Raw genomic sequence first — 19,917 nt, 5'->3', positions numbered from 1 at the left:
GTCTAATTTTTTTTTAATAATTATTTATTTGATTTACTCATTCATTTATTTTAATTTGGTTGGCCAGAGAGACACAGAGAAAAAGAGAGAGAAAGAGAGAGGGGGAAAGTTAGAAAGCAAGCCACCAGGTCCAGGATTTGAACCATGCTTGACCATGTGGGAGTGACCAGTGCCTTAACCACCATGCCACCTGCTGGTCCTAAGCTTGTCTAATTTTTAATAAAAAATAGTTAATAGTAAAAAGATCATTTGACCTATGCCCGTAATTCTGTTCCTCCTTTGAAGTTCCAATCCAGTGCTACTACCTTCAACACGATTCTACTGAGTTTCGCAAAGTACTTCCTTTACCTAGCACCGATCATCATGTAGCCATAACAAGACTATGTGTTATTGGGAAAAGAGCATGCGCCTTTTAGTTTGGAAAGCCTTGGCTTTGCCATTTATGAACAGAACAACTTTGGACAAACTCCTTTTAGAGCCCCAGTTTTCTCTCTTGGAAGCAGGGACAAAGTACTGCTTGCCTTATGGATTATAATATTTGAAAACTGTTTTACATACTAGAAAATGTTATACTAATTAAGTTGTAATTTTTATTAAAACAGTGTATAGAGTAGGGATAACTGAGCACTCTAGATGGCAGTTGAGTTTTTATAAGACTCATGATAAATTTATGGCTAAATTCATTGAGGAAATCCTGTCGAGTGAATTTCTGATAAATTAGAGATACTTCTTTTTTAAGATTTTTGTCATAGGGCGTATGTGCTCACCAGAGAGAGGGAAAGTGAGAAATGAATCCTGCCCCCTCAGAGGGAAGGTCATACCACAATCCCTTGTGGAGCATGTGCCAGGTGTGATTTTCAAGCTGCTGGATCCAGGACTCAAACCACAGTGTCAGCCATGTGAGAGTCCAACACTTTAACCACCAGGCCCTCTCCTGGCCCTGGTCAGGGTTTTTTTTTTTTTTTTTTTTTTTTTAGAGTAGAAATGGACACAGGCAGCCTGAGCCTAGGTAGCCCAAGCAACTTGTGCAGCCTAGGCGAACTGGACGTCTTTATTTATAGTACAAGGAGACATTACACATGTGTGTTTCATGATACTTCATAGATTGGTTGCCAGGTTACAGACAATAAGAAGCAATTAACAAATCTATGAGGGCTTTAGTCATACCAGGTGTATCCCTTGGTGATAATCCCATCAAGAGAAAAATCTCATCTTCTTTTCTAATGCAGAAAACTAGCTGTTAAGTGTGGGGAAGGAGCTAAAGAACTTCTCCACAAGGAGTGCACCACCACATCCAGAAAAGGCTAAAGAACCTTTCAGATGCAGAGCAGGGATTGGACATTACTAATTGGGGTCAAGATGTTTCTTGTAGTCCTTCAGATGTGTCTGTTGGAACGCCCCTAGTAATTTCTACCCTTGCTCTGTCTGCAGCGAAGGTCAGAGAAAGACAAGTTACAAGGTTCTGCCAAACCCCAAAAGGGCAGGTGGTGTTTGCTCAGAGCATGTCCCCACACCTCAGATTCTCTCTCTTAAACGTGTCCCCATGTTTCCCCCTTTTTTGTTTTAAATCCAACATGGCCTGGGTTGTTAGGAGGGAGGTCAGCACCAAGAGATACACACAGGCATTAGGTGACTACTGCAACAATTAAGTAGCATAATATAAAATTAGTTAACATCATTTCCTTAGAGGGTAGCATAGATGCTGTGCAACTAAGGCAGTAAAGCTGTTATGAGATAGATGAACTAAAATATAATTAAACGTGTAGGTCATACATGTAAAAATCCAGTCTACAGACAAATAGAAAAATCTCTCAAAAAAAAAAATACCAGTTGAATAATGCAGCACTATCTCATGCTGGCATGATACTATTAAACTGGATCTTTTGCAAAGCTTAGAAAAATTTTCACAAATAAATTATTTTTTTAAATTATTTATTTTATTTTTTTATTTATTCATTCATTTATATTTTAGTTTGACCAGAGAGAGACAGAGGGTGAGAGTGAGAGAGAGAGGAAGTGAGAAAGCAAGCCACCAGATTCAGGACTTGAACCCTGGTCGGCCATGTGGGAGTGTCCAGCACCTTAACCACCATACCACCTGCTGGTCCCCTAGAGGTTGGTTCTTGATCTTGTCTCTTCAGCATTTCCTGAGCATCATTGGCTAATGCTTTATGTCACCCCCAAGTGCTAGGACTTGCCGTGGCTGGACTGCGCTTCCTTTTCTTGGTCCTGTCCTTCTACTGTTATGTTCAGCTGGAAATTCGGTGTTGGGTTTTGCAGCGTCTGATGCCAGCTCATGGGGTGCAGGTCATACGCACCGAGACGGAATCCAGGCTGGACCTCTGGAGGTAGCCGAGAAGGTATGAGATGGGACGCCAGGGTCATCCAGAAGTCAAGTTGTCCAGAAGTCCAGGTGTCTGGATCCCAGGTTTTTCGGCATCAATCTGTCGGCATCCGCCCTGGGGCTCAGGTCTGGCTGAATCATGATCAGGGAGCTGCTGGTGAGGAAGAGAAAGAGGATGAGAAAGAGAAAGCCCTCCATCTTGCCAGGACCGGGGTATTGGAAAGAATGAGACAAAGGGATAGAGTAGCAATGGACACAGGCAGCCTGAGCCTAGGTAGCCCAAGCAGCTTGTGCCAGGGGTATTTTTAATGAAAACATGCATGCAAACGTGTGTGCCTGCGTCAAGGGCTTCAGAGACAAACCGGCATATTCACCAACCATAGGAAGCTGTTCTCATGATGTAAAATTGAGGATCTTGACTTTTCAGAAGTTTGTTAGGGTAGGAAATAATCTTAATGGTCACATCGTGTAAGAAAACTACGCTTAGTGAGAATCCAATCTGTAGAAAGATTTGGAGAGTATCGAAACACAATTCCCGGCCCACCACAGATACCTTTTCTAAAATCCCAAAGTAAAGAGTGAAGGCTTCACCTGTTTTTCACTGTCAATTGCCTCAAGCTATAAATAGGTCTAAAGCTCATCTCTCTCCTTTTAGCAGAGAAGGGTCAGATTACAGGGGGCAAAACAAAATAATAAAATGAATGTCAGGGTATTTTACAGTCAGCTAGTCATCCCACAGTCTCCTCTCCCTTTCTACTGAACTTCCCTAGAATCAAGGATCCCAGCAATAATGCCTCTGTCCAAACTTCCAGGTAGGTGTGCAAAGTGTTTGGAGAGCTCAATTTTCATATGTCACCATTCCTTAAACTAGTGTGTCACTATGATTATCTTATTTTGAGTTCATAATAGGTTTAATAATACATTTCAAAAAGAGGCAAGACATTTTCAAGGGTCTTTTATTCGTTTTTAGTTTGGGGAGGAGGGGTAAGTTTCTAAAACCATGTTGTGTGTAGCATCTTTGATGATCCCAGTAGAAAACTGTGTAAGATACTTAATATCTATTCTGCTAATCTAAACAAAACCTATTCTAATAGCTACAATATTGAGAAGGGACCTCTAGAATGTCTTTAGCTATCATATTAGCTGAAAATCGTGAGCATGATAGAAATGTTAACCCAGTCTGTGTATTCTGATGGTTTGCAATCCAGGTGTGGACATAGAGTAATTAAAAGATAATAATAATGTTATCATTCTTTTTATTACAAAATAATACCTATTTCATGTGAAATAAAAAAGATAAATTGTACTGAAAATAAAATAATAAATTCTTGTTTAGAAAAAACTAGGAAAGTAATAAGAAAATCACCACAGTCCTATCATCCAAAGATATCCACTCAACATTTTAGTGTTTTTCTTTTTTATCTACTTTTTATGCAAAATTGAAGAATTTTTAAAAACATGGTTATGATTATATTGTGCATGCAATTGTATCCCCTGCTTCTGGCGGGATAAGGTTTTGACTTTATATTATAACTTAATCACTTTACCATGATATTTCAAACTCTTCCTGAATGCCATTTAAATAGATACATGATATCCTTTTTTAAAAAGAATTATTTTATTTAAGTTTATTTATTCATTCATTTATTTATTTATTTAAATTTGACCAGAGAGGGACAGAGCGAGAGAGAGGGACAGAGAGAGAGAGGGAAAGTGAGAAAGCAAGCCACCAGGTTCAGGACTTGAACTGTAGTTGGCCATGTGGGAGTCCAGTGCCCTTAACCACCATGTCACCTGCCAGCCCCTCTTTTTTTTTTTTTTTTAAATTTGTTATAGAGCACATGCACTCACTGAAGAGAGACAGAAGTGAGAGAATGACCCCCCCCCCGGGGGGTGGAGATGACCATTCTGCAATCCCTTCTTCCTCATTTTCTTCTTGGGATTTTAGACATGCACGGATACCTGCCCCAGCATATTTTTCAAGCCACTGGGTCTGCGACTCAAACCACACAATCGGCCATGCAGGATTCAGCTGCCTTGACTACCACACCACTGGCTGACCCAAATGACTATTATATTCCTAATTTTCTTAACTAATCCCTCAAATTCTTTCAGTTTTCTTATAAGCATAAATATGCTCTGAAAAGGGTCAGCAAGTGGTATAGTGGTTAAGGTGCTGGACTCGCAAATGGCTGACTGTGGTTTGAGTCCTGGACCCAGCAGCTTGAAACTCATGCCAGACACTTGTGCATGCATGCCCAAAATCCCAAGTGGAGAACAGAAGAGAAAGGATTGTAGCATGGCCACCCCTCAGGGTGTGATTTCTCACTTTCTGTCTCTCTGTCTCTCCAGCAAGTACATATACCTTATAGAAAATATCTCTCAAAAAATAATAAAAATATTAAAGTTATACATGTAAATTTAAAGAAATGTATTAGAAAAGAAAATGAAGAGCTATATAATGCCCATATTTGGAAGGTTTCTGGTGGCAGCAATCTGTAGATGAGCTGGAAGAATGAACTGGAATAACACATTCCATCATGCCTTTTTTTTTTTTTCTTTCTTTCTAATTCTGTTAGAGGAAGACAGAGAGAGATAATGAAAGTGAGAATGCACCCCCCCGGGGGTGGGGGATGGCCATGCCACAATCCCTTCTTTGCTATTTCTCCTCAGGATTTTGAGCACACATGCACATGTACTCAACATGTTTTTCAAGCCACTGGGTCTAGGACTCAACCAGAGTTGTTCATGTGGGATCCAGCCACCTTAACCACCACATCACCAGCTGGCCTCATCATGCCTCTTTCTTGCTCCAATCTACATGTTTCTATTCCAAAGCATTGATTAATAGCTACTATAATTTCTGAAAGTCATTCATATATTTTATCTTGTCTTACTTCAATACAGCTAAAGAAAAACGTGAGTATTTTAGACTATTTTTCCTGCCAGAATATCAACTAAAGAAATGATACTGTTCTTTAATTCAGAAACATGGTTATTTTTCAGCAGTGTTTATTAAATGATGCCTGATAATGACTGTAGATAACCCATAGTGCAGCAAATGAACTCATGGCTTTTCTGGATTCCAAATATACGTGTGTATGTGTATGTAAATATATCTCTATATACATTTTTTCTTTTTTTTTAAAAGAAAACTTCAAAGGGCACTTATCTGATTTTTTAGAATACAAACACAGATGAGCCAAAGGGCCTATTCTTTCTGTAGTTAACTTTCAACTCCAGTGTAAAAAATAATTGGAGTGAATTTTTGTGACTAGCTAAAATGAAAAACCATTTTAGATAAAAGTGTAATTTTAGTTTCCTTCCATCACAAATTAGACTACTCCTTTCACTGATAGTAGGTCTGCCTCTGCGTTCCTCCATAAGAGGATGAAAGACCTACACCTCGTCTTTCCTACACATTAATAAATCACTGCTAAGAAATGAGCATGCTTTCTGAATCTGTTGTTGAAGAGGCAAGCATGATATTCCTTTTCTCAAGAGCCTTGCACTTCCCATGTTAATAATAATGACCTCCAACTTCTGGATAATTTCTAAAACATTTCTCTGGTAATCTTCACAACGCTCTGAAGTTGACATTATTATTATTAACATTCCCGTTTTATGATGATGAACACTGAGGCACCCAGTGATTATGTGGCTTGCCTAAGGCAGCCTAGCTATCGTGGGCACTTTTCCTCACTCATAATCTGACGTCCTTTCTGTTTCACCATTCTTTTTGCTTCTGCTCTCTTGTCAATTCTCCACCCAAAGGTAGATGTCCTATCTTCATGACATTTCCACTCAGATTTTCTTTATCTCAAACTTAACATGTTCAAAAAATAAGCTAGCAATTACCTCTATAAGCCCAAGGAGGCTTTTTCTCCTCTACTCCATAAATTCAGGTGTTCATCAAATCTTATCTACCCATCTTTCGAAATACTGGTTTCACTCTTTTCTTGCCGTAATCACCACCACTCCCTGAATAGTTTTGAAAGCCAGAACTCTTGAATTAGGTTGGTTCCTTATTCAGTTGTGGTTATATGAAGTCGAAATAACTGGTTGATTCAATGAAAGGAAATACCAACCATATAATTTTTGGTCATCACTTAACTCTACTTCTTCAAAGTAGAGTTTCTACTTTTCAACGGCCTCTGCTAGCTGAGGAGAGATCATCTTAGTAAAAACAATAATGTTTAAAGATATAAAACAAATAGATAAGTGTGGTCCCAGGTACTGAGTGCTCATTCTGGAAGATCCACATATCAGGCAAGTAGGATCTGGTTTCTGAGGATCCATTTCCATACCATCCTTCCTAAGGTCTCCGACATCATGGTCACAGACCCAGCACGACAGGCCGTTTGCGTTGTCATCCTCACTCTCATCATCATAACCAACTTGCTCATTTCCATTTGCCCTTCACGGTGCATGAAGCCTCTCCTAACTTCAGCTTTTGCCTCTCAATCTTGAGGTGCATGTGTTTGCCTGTGATGCTCAGGGTCAGTCGGCAGTGGGGTGAGGAGACATACTCCGACCATCAAATATATCTACTTAGTGTTTCATTTGTTCCTTTGTGGGTCGTGATGCTTGCCAAAGAAGTACTTGTAGCATCCAAAGATGCTTTTCAGCTTCAGGAAGTGCTTAAGTTTAACAAGGCAAACAGATGCATGAAGTTCAGCCCACATAGTGAGCTTCTCTGTTAACTTTGCTAGGACAAGTCATGTTCTTAAAACTGGATGGCCTGACTGTTAGTGTTGGTAAAGTTATGAATTCATTACTATTATTTCCAATGTGTGTTTCTGCCTATACTAAAGTCATATCATTTACCCCTTTCTTAATAGCCGGAGCTAATCCCACGTACTAAATGTCTAGGTTTTTTTTTGTTTGTTTGTTTGTTTGTTTGTTTTGGGAGAGATTTTTGCTATAGGGCACATGCACTCGCCAGAAAGACAGAGAGAGACAGAGAGACAGAAAGTGAGAAATCACCCCTCAGGGGGGATGGTCATGCCACAATCCCTTCTCCTCCATTCTCCTCTCAGGATCTTCGGCATGCACGCACACATGCCCAGTGTGATTTTAAGCCACCAGGTCCAGGACCCGAACCACGGTCGACTACATGGGAGTTCAGCAACATAGCCATTACATTAACTGCTAGTACCCCAAACATCTGTTTGACCAATGCTACTAAATTACATTATTCAATTTCATCTGGTGCTTTATTTTCCTTAAGGCATTTTCGCATACATTATCTCACTCCAGAGCCTAACAGCCATGCAAGTGAGGTTGAGTAGGTATTAGCATTCCCAGTCTCCTTACACGTAAGGAGACTGAAACAGACAAACGTGAAAGAGCTGGTAAGTACAATTGGGCTTGAATACATCACATCAACCAAAGTTAAATTGAAAATGTGGACTTCTAAAGACCTGCCCAGACATTGATAGGGTGGAGTGGATCTTACTGTCTGCATGCAGTTTGCTCTGTCATCCTGTTGGCAATATTTCTATCTTCTTTTTATTTTTTGAGAGAGAGAGGTTTTTGCTATAGGGCGCATGCACTCATCAGAGAGACAGAGAGACAGAAAGCTAGAAATCACCCCCCAGAGGAGATGGCCACGCCGCAATCCCTTCTCCTCCATTCTCAGGATCTTTGGTACGCACACATACGCATGCACCTGGCATGAGTTGAAGCCAGTGGGTCCAGGACTCTAACCTTGGTCGACTATGTGGGAGTCCAGCGACATAGCCATTACGCCAACTGCTGGTCCCCCAATATTTCTATCTTCTACTGCTATTCCAAACAACTAGTTGTTTTCCATTGCCTTTGCTACCAGCTCTTTCCTGGAAATACCAAGAAATGTTTCAGAGGTAATAACTATTCAGATGTAAACAACTGGGCATTTAACAAAATTAAAAGGAATGGAATATAACAGAAAAACAGGTGCTTGATGGCCATCACCACCCTGTGTGATAAAATTGGTTCTTTTTTATCCTGAGAAGTTATTTGTTGCCAAGCTAAAGGCCACCTTTTGAAGAATGGAAAAATTAAGACCTATAAAAGTAAGACTGACTTTCCAAAAGTAATTCATTATGGAAGGCCCATTTCCAGAAGAAATGGATTTCCTAATACTAACTGGTAAATTTTAGTAGTCTCTTTCCCCCACACAGCAGTATATCACCAAGTTATCAGGAGTTGAAGAAAATGAAGTTTGATATGTGAGAGAAACACAATATGTCCTAAGAAAAGGACAGGCCCTGAAGTACACATTTATTTCTCATAATTATCCCTGAAATCACTGGTTCTCCTTAGGAAGAAAAACTCTGGCCCAACATCGCTATCCGCATTGTCAAAACCATCAGAAACATCCTTCCCACCAATGTAATGGGAAGGACTGTGTTATATGGTTACTATAAAATCAAACTTAGCCCTGCCAGAAAGAGGAGATTTTCACATTAAGAGCTAGTCCTATAAGAGGCCTGTTGCATCTTTAGGACTGTCCTTACGATCCTCCTAAAATGTGCTGTGAGAATCCAACTAGTTTTCTTTTTTTTTTTTTTTTTTGGAGAGGTTTTTGCAATAGGGCGCATGTGCTCACCAGAAAGACAGAAAGTGAAAAATCACCCCCCAGGGGGAATGGCCACACCACAATCCCTTCTCCTCCATTCTCCTCTCAGGATCCTGGGCATGCACACACACACGCCCAGCATGAGTTTAAGCCACTGGGTCTGGGACTCGATCTGCAGTCGACTACATGGGAGTCCAGCGACATAGCCATTACGGCAACTGCTGGTCCCAGAGAATCCAACTAGTTTTCTGATAGCAGATTTCCAAACTACCACACAGAAACCCGTGAGAGAGCAGGTCGTGAGCTGTGCCATGTTGCCAGGACCCAGGCTGGAGAACAGAGGATCCACTTTAACAGGACAGTCCTTAGCTCTGAGCCTACACAGAGCAAGAACTCTTGGACAATCTTTGAAAGAAGGGTTTAAACACCCATTTGTGATAACCTCTTTTAGAAATCGATGATGCAACACGTAGTTTCGCTGAAAAAGTGTTTGCCTCAGAAGTCAAAGATGAAGGAGGCCGTCATGAGATTTCCCCCTTTGATGTGGATGAGATCTGTCCAATTTCTCATCTTGAAATGCAAGCACACATATTCCATATGGAGACTCTGTCCATCTCCACAGAAGGCAAGAGGTAAGTCGTGTAAGGGGAACACTCAGTACAGTGGGACATAAGGAAGGGAGGCTGTCATGGCAGGTATGATTCAGACTGTCTGAATGATGGTTCAAGTCAGGGTTAGAAATTCTTTTCTTCCCACACCATGGTACCAATGATTAAACAAGGAGATAACCTATTCTCATCGATACCTCCCTTGAGTTGAAGCCTGTCTATCCACCCAAGTGAGAGGACTAAGCTACCTATGTAATTATTCCAAACCAGAGTGGGTTGATGACTGTTATGAGCATACCCAGCTTATATACAGTCGTTATATAAACTGGAACTCAAGAGCCTTCAACTGCGGACTCCGTGTCTAGCCAACCTTAGAGTTATGCTCCCTGACATGAGTCCTGCCTTCCAGCCGGTCTGACTGCCTCTTCACTTTAGAGATTACAGATCTCCATTTCTGCCCTCCTGCCCTGCCTGTCCCATGTCTGTGATGCACGTATTGCCTCCCCCAAGCAGTCCTAGAGATTCCTCTCCATGAAGTCCGTTTTCCTTTATTTGTACTACCCTTGGATTCACCATCACTACCTGCATGGTTTAGTCCTTAAATCTATACTGATCCTTACCAGGAACTCTCTCCTTACTGCCTCTCCCTAATTCCCCCAGCCACCTGGGAAAAGGCCACTCTATTGCCTTTCTCTTGGTTTTATGTCTTTGTGGAATAAACAACAATCCACCTCCTTTGGCATCCCCTGTAGGACCTAGTGTGAGACTTGAGTCAAAATAGAAACTTGATAAACACTTGTTAACTTGAGGAAATAATGTTAAGTAACTTGTAAGTTCCAGGTATTGTGATAGGCATTTTATGTACATTAAGTCTCACAGAAATCCTGTAAGGTAGCTGTTGCTATACCATTTTTTCAGATAGGGAGATGGGAGCACGCAGTTTTAGGAACACGAACAAGGTGACAGATAGTAACTAACGTGGTCTGTGCTATGGGGCGGTATGCAGACTGCCTATTTTGCTAGGAATGAACTGCCTGGGAAGAATGGTGCCTGGCCGAAGACTTTCTTGTCTGTTCCTTAAAGCTCACTGTTCTAAGGCATACCAAGAAAAAAGAGACCCTGTCGTGTGTCTTCAGTCATTCGTCTTCCCACTATGCTTGAATTTCATTTTTTTTGGAGAGACTTTTAGCTATAGGGCACGTGCACTCGCCAGAAAGATAGAAAGAGACAGAGAAACAGAAAGCGAGAAATCACCCCCTAGGAGGGATGGCCACGCCACAATCCCTTCTCCTCCATTCTCCTCTTGGGATCTTGGGCACGCACGGACACGCGCCTGGTGTGAGTTTAAGCCACCGGGTCCAGGACATGAACCGCAGTCGACTACGTGGGAGTCCAGCGACATAGCCATTATGCTAACTGCTGGTCCCTTGAATTCCATTTTTGACATTCAACTCACATTTTAATTTTCACTTTTTGTCCTCAAAATAAAATTGTATAGTAAAATATCCATCTATCACAATGAAATTCTTTATGAAGACAAAGTTAATTTCTCGTATTTTAAACTTTTAAATCCAGGAAAAAGCGTTTCCAGGGACGGAAGACTGTTAATTTGTCCATTCCACTAAGTGAACCATCCTCCACCAAACTGTCCCACATTGATGAATACATTTCTTCATCTCCAACCTACCAGGAAGTGCCTGATTTTCAGAGAGTGCAGATCACTGGTGATTACGCCTCTGGGGTAAGTCGCTCCTTGCCACACAGACTTAGCTTTGGAAGCCATTCGGCTTGACAGTTCTAGCTTTTTACCTTTTTCCTGCTTCGGATGGAGGAAGGTGTTCACTTACCTGCCCTTTGCCATACTTCTTTATTGCATTTCAATACTAATATTTATGTCTTACCATTCTGTAGTGCTTCTATCGTTCTACATAGTTTCTCCTCTGTCTCATTTACTCAAACGTGGAGGACGTGGAGTAGAATGCAATATATGGGTTACAGAATACAGTTGACAGATTTTGGCAAAAGGACCAAAGACAGCAACAAGTGGCCTAGGTGCACTGATGGCATCATAGTGCAGGAAAGGGAGCCTTGGGAAGGCACAGCGGGCTCTCGACGTCCAAGGCAGACCTGGAACAGAGTAGAGCTGCAGGTAGCGTAAATCAACCAAAGAAAACAGATCAGGAGAAAACCAGGGAGAAAAGAAAAAAAAGGGAGACCAGGTAAAAGAAGGCAGATGAGACAGAGGTCAGAAAATTCTACTGGGCTATTGTTTATTGACTGTCCGAACTCTCCAATCAGATTGCAAATGTTAACACGGTGGATTGTTGCTTGGAACAGACTATTATGGCACAAGAGTAGTTAACTCCGGTCACAAGCAATTTGACCTGCCTGTCCTATCCATAACAGTTGGTCAATTAATAAATCTCTGTCACATGGACTTGCAGAATCAGCATCATATTAGTGAAACTGCTGTTTAGCCATCAGTCTGTGCTCCAAATATAGCTTTAATGACCAGTCCCGAGCCCCCTTCTCATGTAACTGACCCACTTAGAGTGAATCCTAAGATACTTCAAAGTGACATCAATGAAATGCACACCATTTTTGTTTACTCATTTTCTGTATGATAACATGAGTGCTCTGTAAGTGGGAGGGGTTTTCAATATTATAATATGTAACTAAAATGAAATGTGTAATAGTGATAAGGACAAGGGAAACACAGTTTGTAAAGTTCAAAAACACACACAAAAAATAGGAGGCAAACTTGATATCTATGTACTTGGTAGAAATAAAAACAGTGATAAAAAGAAAGGTGAGAGCCAGTAGGTGCCGTAGTTGGTTAGGCACTGGACTCCCACATGGGAAACTGTGGTTTGAGTACTAGGCCTAGCAGCTTGAAACTCATGCCAGGCGTGTGTGCGTGCACACCCAAAATCCCGAGAAGAGAATACAGGAGAAGGGATTGCAGCAGAGTCATCTTCCCTAGGGGGATGATTTTTCATTTTCTTTTCTCTCTTTCTGTGTCTCTGGAGAACATACGTGCCCTACAGCAAATATCTCTAAAAAAAAAAGAAAGAAAAAGAAAGAAAGAAAAGAAAGTGGGACAAAGGACAGCAATCAGGGAATATCTGTAAACCCTATGAAGCTGGAGGGCACCCGAAACCTTGGCCTGAAGTCTCTGAAGGACCATGCATATTGTCATACCTGTTGTTAAATGTGGCTAAGCGCTGCTGAGCTGCACTCCAGCTGGCTTTAGTCTGCGCCCAAGTCAGTCTATATCTCTACCTTTTATTTATTTTTCCAAGAATTATTTCTTTTATTTTTATTTTTATTTTTAAATTTGTTATAGGGCACATACATTCACTGGAGAGTGGGAATCAGAGAGCAAGCTGCCAGGTCCAGGACTCAATCCGTGGTTGGCCAAGTAGGAGTCCAGTGCCTTAACCACCATGTCATCTGTTGGCCCCCATCTCTGCATTTTAAACGGAGAGATAATGGGAGAATCTAGGGTTAAGTTCCCAAGAACATTAATCCCTGATAAACAATTATTTTAATTAATCGGTCCTTATTGAGCACCTGCTCTGTGCCAGATATTGTGTGCTAGGTGCTAGGACACAAAAGGGAGGAGGATCCAGCTCTTGTCCTCAGGAAGCTGAAACACTGGTGGCCTACTAAAGTGGCAACCATAGTCGGCCACGTGGGAGTCCAGCAACGTAACCATTATGCCATCTGCTGGCCCCAAGTATGGGTTTTTGAAGACACTACCTCAACTGAACAATGTGATTCTATTTTTTTCATTTTATTTTTAATTGACTCATAATAATTGTATATATCTATGGAATACAGTATGATTTTCTTTCTTTTCTTTTCTTTTTTTTTTGGAAGAGAGGTTTTTGCTATGGGGCATGTGCACTCACCAGAAATACAGAGAGGGACAGAGAGACAGAAAGCAAGAAATCACCCCCCCAGAGGGCATGGCCACGCTGCACTCTCCTCTACTCCATTCTCCCCTCAGGATCTTGGGCACACACATACACACGCGCGCGCACACTCCCAGCGTGTGTATGTGCCTAGCACCTGTGCCGAACTCTTTTGGCCAACATCGGCAGGTCTTTAAAAATTATTAAACTGAAGCCAAGAGTAGTGGCTTATACCTGTAGTCTCAGCTATTTGGAAGGGTGAGCAAGAGAAGCTCAACTTCAAGTTTCACCTGAGCAACATAGTGAAAGCCTGTCTCAAAAAAAGAAAGAAAGTGTGTGTGTGTGTCTATCTATCAACTGATTAGGATCAATAACTGAACCTCAAACTATAGAGAAAAAGCCCATGTTGGTCCCAGAAAGCAAATCTTTGGACTTTGATAACGAACATTCAGTGATTTCAAGTTTATAGCTGCTTGAACACGCCTCGCTCAGATAGAAATTGGAAATTAGAGCAGGGAAAGTAGACCATTTTAGGTAATTCCCAACAGCTCTAATAAAGTTTTACTCAAACGTCTATTTTTAGCTACAGGTAAATTCTCTTTAAAACCATAAAAAACAATGACTTCCCTCGGGTGGTTTTCTGATCCATCTGTTGCTGCAGGAGTGACAGGGTTTAACATCTCTCTCACTGATCAACGAGTGGTTTGAATTCTCAGAACTAGAGTCACATTACACACTTACATATCAAAACATCATACTGTGGGACTACCAGATGGCATAATGGTTACGTTATTGGACTCTTGCATAGTCAGCTCTGGGTCAAGTCCCAGACCCGCTGACTTAAACTCACGCCGGCAGTGTGCGCGCGCATGTGTATATATGTGCCCAAGATCCTGAGGGGAGAATGGAGTAGAGGAGAGTGCAGCGTGGCCATCCCCTCTGGGGGGGTGATTTCTTGCTTTCTGTCTCTCTGTCCCTCTCTGTATTTCTGGTGAGTGCACATGCCCCATAGCAAAAACCTCTCTTCCAAAAAAAAAAGAAAAGAAAAGAAAGAAAATCATACTGTATTCCATAGATATATACAATTATTATGAGTCAATTAAAAATAAAATGAAAAAAATAGAATCACATTGTTCAGTTGAGGTAGTGTCTTCAAAAACCCATACTTGGGGCCAGCAGATGGCATAATGGTTACGTTGCTGGACTCCCACGTGGCCGACTATGGTTCAAGTCCTAGGCCTGAAGGCTTGAAACTCATGCTGGGATTCTCCAAGAGAATGGAGGAGAAAGGCTTGTGGTGTGGCCATCCCTCTAGGGGAGGGTGTTATTTCTTGCTTTCTGTCTCTCTCTCTGTCTTTCTCTCTCTCCAGCGAACACATGCACCCTATAGCAAAAATCTCTCAAAAAAACCCAAACAAACCACACTTAAAATGTCCACAAGTTACCTGAAAAGAAGCAAATATACACTATGTTAGAATGAGCTTTTTAAATGTTTGTACACTGTTGTGTAGCAAAAACAAACACCAAACAAATACAGGATGATAAAGGAAAGACTCACAGGATAGTTAGATTTTTGGTAGAGATGAAAGAACAAGAAAAGCTTCAGGACCTGGTCCTAGAGGGAGACCCAGGCAACTAGAAAGCCGCCAGGTGGACAGTAGGCTCAGCCTAGGTTACAACTAGGGAGAGCTGGAGGTGCTGAAGAGCTTTGTGTACTTCTCAGACTTTCACAGGATTGACCCTGATACTCGGATTTTTTTCTTGCCAGGTTACGGTTGAAGATTTTGAAATAGTTTGCAAAGGTCTGTATCGGGCATTGTGTATACGGGAGAAATACATGCAGAAGTCATTTCAGAGGTTCCCCAAAACCCCTTCCAAGTATTTGCGGAACATCGAGGGTGAGACTTGGGTGGCAAATGAGAGCTTCTATCCAGGTAACTAATTCTCTTATTTGATGTATAACATATATCTTTCTTAATGAATTATTTATTTTATTTATCATTATTATTATTTTAAAATTTGCTACAGGACATGTGCACTCATCAGAAAGAGACAGAGAGACAGAAAGTGAGGAAGCAAGCTGCCAGGTCTGGGACTTGAACCACACACATAGCCATGTGTGTGTCCAGTGCCTCAACCATCACACCACCTGCTGGCCCCTAGAATACATCTTTCAGTTTAACTACTAAATATGACATTTTAAATATGCCCAAGATTATAAGTAATTCCATCTAAAAATGTCGGTCATCTTTGGCTCCATACTCCACCTTGTCCACATACATAATCACTTAATTTGGTCTGCACAATCTCTCTCTGAATCTGCTCCATTTCCTAAGCCCTAAGATAGGCTTACATTTCTCCTTGTGCAGATTATTCCAGTAGTTTTCTAACTACTCTGCTAAATATTACTCTCACCCTTTTTTGGTTCATGTTCATTTCACTACCAATTATTAAAACACAGATTGGGGGCCAGTAGGTGTTGTGGTGGTTAGAGTGGCTTGATCTCATGTTGCCGGTAGCGTGATTAGAATCCCAGATCCATTGGTTTGAAAATCATGCTGGAGGGGCCAGCAAGCAATGTGGTGGTTTAGGGCACTGGACTCCCACATGATTGACCGCAGTTTGAGTCCCAGACCTGGAGGCTTGCTTTCCCACTTTCCCTTTCTCTCTCTCTGTTTAAATTGAATAGATAATAATGATGGTAATAAATGAAACGAAATAATTTTAAAAAGAAAGAAAGAAAGAAAATCATGCTGGGGTGTGTGCATGAGTGCCAAAATCCTGATAGGAGAATGCAGGATAAGTAATTGTAGCATGGTCATCCCATCTTGGGGGTGATTTCTCACTTTCCCTCTCTCTCTTTCTGGCACACACCCTATAACAAACTTAAAAACAAACAGAAAAACCCACACAGATTGGAGCACATCTCCCAACAAAAACCTTTAGCTGTTCCCCATAACCTATAAACTAAATTTCAGTCTTTAGCCTGGCATTCAAAGCCTGCCAGCTTCTGGTTTGTTTTTTTTTTGTTTTGTTTTGTTTTGTTTTGTTTTGCTTATAGGGCATGTGTGCTTGCCCGAAAGGAGATAAAGGGAAGGAGAGGGAAAGCGAGAAATTACACCCCAGGGGAAATGGCCACACTGCAATTCCATCTCCCTCCAGTCTCCTCCTGGGATTTTAGGCATGCATGCACATGTGCCCAATGTGAGTTTCAAGTCACCCAGTCCAGGACTCTTGAGTCTTGAGTCTGTGAATTATGGCCGGCCATGTGGGAGTCCAGTGCCTTAACCACTATGCCACCTGCTAGCCACACTACTTTATTTTTGGATTTGCATACTCAACCTATTTCTAAATGATCTCCTCTACACTTTATCTGGTTGGAAGTATCCTGTTCTCTATATAGATCACCACTTTCTTGCACTTGTACTGCTGCTATGCTGTTCCCTGTGCCTAGACTGTCCTTCCTCTAGCTTATTCCTACCTGATGTTTCCAGAGGTAGCCCACATACTGACGTCTGGATATTCAGAGTTTAACTTTTGATTGTACTTTATTTACATATTGGTTTTTACTTTCTGCCTTGTATATAGTTAAGTATTTATTTTTTAATAATTAGATTTTAGGGCCAGCAGGTGGCATGGTGGTTAAGGAAGCTGTATCCCACATGGCTATGTGGTTCAAGTCCTGGACCTGGCAGCTTATAGTAAAGTTCATACAAAATAGTTTCACTACTCTAAAAATCGTCTGTGCTGCACCTAAAGTGGTAAACTCTTATTACCAGAATTATAATACTGCTTTTGACCAGAACTGCCATCATCCAGTAATTCACCAAAATGATGAACACAAAGGGAAATATCCTCTAGGCCTTTTAGAAAACATGGAGTGAGGACCAGCAGATAGCATAATGGTTACGTCGCTGTACTCCCATGTAGTCAACCGCAGTTAGAGTCCCGGACATGGTGGCTTAAACTCACAACAGGCACATGTGTGTGCATGTACAAAATCTTGAGAGTAGGGATCAGCAGTTGGCATAATGGCTATGTCGCTGGACTCCCATGTAGTTGACCATGGTTTGAGTCCCAGACCCAGTGGCTTAAACTCACGCCAGGCACATGTGAATACGTGCCCAAGATCCTGAGAAGAGAATGGAGAAGGGATTGTGGTGTGGCCATCCCCTCTAGGGGGTGATTTCTCGCTTTCTGTCTGTCTGTCTTTTTGGTGAGCGCATGCACTCTATAGCAAAAAAACAAACCTCTCCAAAAAAATAAAACATGGAATGGTTCCTTCGACAATATACATGTGAATCTACAAGAAAGGTGATATTGTAGACATCAAGGGAAGGGATACTGTTAAAAAATGAATGCCTGCAAATGTCACCAGCCACAACTGGAAGAATCTCCAGTGTTACCCAGCATGCTGTTGGCATTGTTGTAAACAAACATGTTAAGGGCAAGATTCTTGCCAAGGGAATTAATGTGCATATTAAGCATATCAAGCATTCTGATAGCACAGATAGCTTCCTAAAATGTGTGAAGGAAAACGACCAGAAAAAGGAAAAAGCCAAAGTAAAAGGTACCTGGGTTCAACTGAAGCACCAGCCTGCTCCACTCAGAGAAGCACACTTGGTGAGAACCAATGGAAAGGAGCCTGAGCTTCGGGAACCTACTCCCTATGAATTCATGGCATGATGGCTGTTAAAAATAAACTAAACTAGGAATCAGCAGTTGGCGTAATGGCTATGTCGATGGACTTCCATGTAGTCGATTGCAGTTTGAGTCCTGGACCCAGTGGCTTAAACTCACTCCAGGCACGCGTGCGAGCGTGCCCAAGATCCAGAGAGGATAAAGGAGAAGGGATTGCTTTGTGGCCATCCCCCTTGAGGGGTGATTTCTCGCTGTCTGTCTTTCTGTCTCTCTGTATTTCTGGTGAGCGCATATGCCCTATAGCAAAAACCTTTAAAAACTAAATAAAAAAACTAAACTAAACTATGTTCTATAAAAATGTTTTTCTTAATTGAGTAGAATTATGTTCCCTCCCCAAAGCTAATTTTAACTGGGCTCTAATTCATTTTGCAATATCTTTATTCAAATTTAATATTTTTTAGCTGAAAGATGTTAGGTGGCTTATTATGCAACAAATGAAACTCGGTTAGAAAAAAAAGAATTATAATACTTATTATAATTATGTTTCCTACATTATAAAATTTAAAAATTTAAAGCATATACAATTATTGCTAGAGGAGTTGAGAAAGGATTAAGTGTACCATGTGTGTGTGCCCAAAATCTGCAGAAGAGAATGGAAGAGAAGGAACTGTGGCATGGCCATCTGCCGGGGGTGCTTTCCCACCCTCTCTCTCCCTCTCTCTTGTGAGCACATGTGCCCCAGTGGCGGGGGATCAGATTTTAATCATTTCACTATTCTTTTTTTTTGGAAAGGTTTTTTTGCTATAGGGCGCGTGCGCTCCCCAGACAGACAGAGAGACAGAGAGACAGAGAGACAGAAAGCAAGAAATCACCCCCCAGGGGGGATGGCCACGCTGCAATCCCTTCTCCTCCATTCTCTTCTCGGGATCTTGGGCACGCATGCACACGTGCCTGGCGTGAGTTTTAAGCCAGCTGGTCCGGGACGTGAACTGCAGTCAACTATGTGGGAGTCCAGCGACATAGGCACTACGCTAACCGCTGGTCCAACTATTCTTTTTTAAAAAGAATTATTTAACTTTATTTATATATTTAAATTTGACCAGAGAGGGACAGATGAGAGAGAGAAAGAGAGACAGGGAAAGTAAGAAAGCGAGCCACCAGGTACGGGACTTGAACCATGGTTGGTCATGTGGGAGTCTGGTGCCCTTAACCACCACACCACCTACCAACCCCAATTTCACTGATTTCTATTTTATAACTGTATTATAATTTATTTAATTAATTTCTGGGTTTAGGTACTTAGGTTTTTGATATTTTAAAACTTATTTCCAACACGATTACAATAAATATCTTTATATAAAAATAAAATTAGGGACCAGTGAGTGGCATGGTGGTTAAGACCCTGGACTCCCACATGGTCAACCACAATTTGAGTCCCAGACCTGACAGCTTGCTTTCTCACTGTCCCTTTCTCTCTCTGTCTCTCTCTGGCAAGTGCACATGCCCTATTACAAATTTAAAAATAATAATAATAAATAAAATTAAATAAATATTTTTAAAATAAAAGAAAAAATAACTAAAAAGAACATAACATATCTTTAACATATCTGTACACAATTGTCTCGGATTATAGTCTTGGAACTAAAATTTGTGGAAAGGCAAATATTTAATACTTGTAAATTTCCAAAGTATTCTACTATTAAAGATGTCCAGTTCGGGAACCAGCAGTTAGCGTAATGGCTATGTAGCTGGACTCCCACGTAGTCGAACACAGTTCACGTCCCGGACCCGGTGGCTTAAAACTCACACCGGGTGCATGTGTGTGCGTGCCCAGGATCCCGCGAG

General features: G+C 41.3%; 1 protein-coding gene across 1 annotated transcript in view; it reads left to right on the top strand.

Annotated features, from left to right (window-relative positions):
* Positions 1–3,041: 3,041 nt before the first annotated feature.
* Positions 3,042–19,917, top strand: part of AMPD1 (adenosine monophosphate deaminase 1) — a 31,009-nt gene continuing 14,133 nt past the window's right edge. The window contains 5 exon segments of the mRNA XM_006149640.1: positions 3,042–3,156; positions 5,252–5,263; positions 9,358–9,538; positions 11,090–11,255; positions 15,200–15,365. Coding sequence (XP_006149702.1) covers positions 3,042–3,156; positions 5,252–5,263; positions 9,358–9,538; positions 11,090–11,255; positions 15,200–15,365 — 640 coding nt within the window.

Source organism: Tupaia chinensis, unplaced genomic scaffold (assembly GCF_000334495.1).
Source record: "Tupaia chinensis unplaced genomic scaffold, TupChi_1.0 Scaffold000270_2, whole genome shotgun sequence".
NCBI classification, from domain to species: domain Eukaryota; kingdom Metazoa; phylum Chordata; class Mammalia; order Scandentia; family Tupaiidae; genus Tupaia; species Tupaia belangeri.
This window is presented reverse-complemented; position numbering and strand designations above follow the sequence as displayed.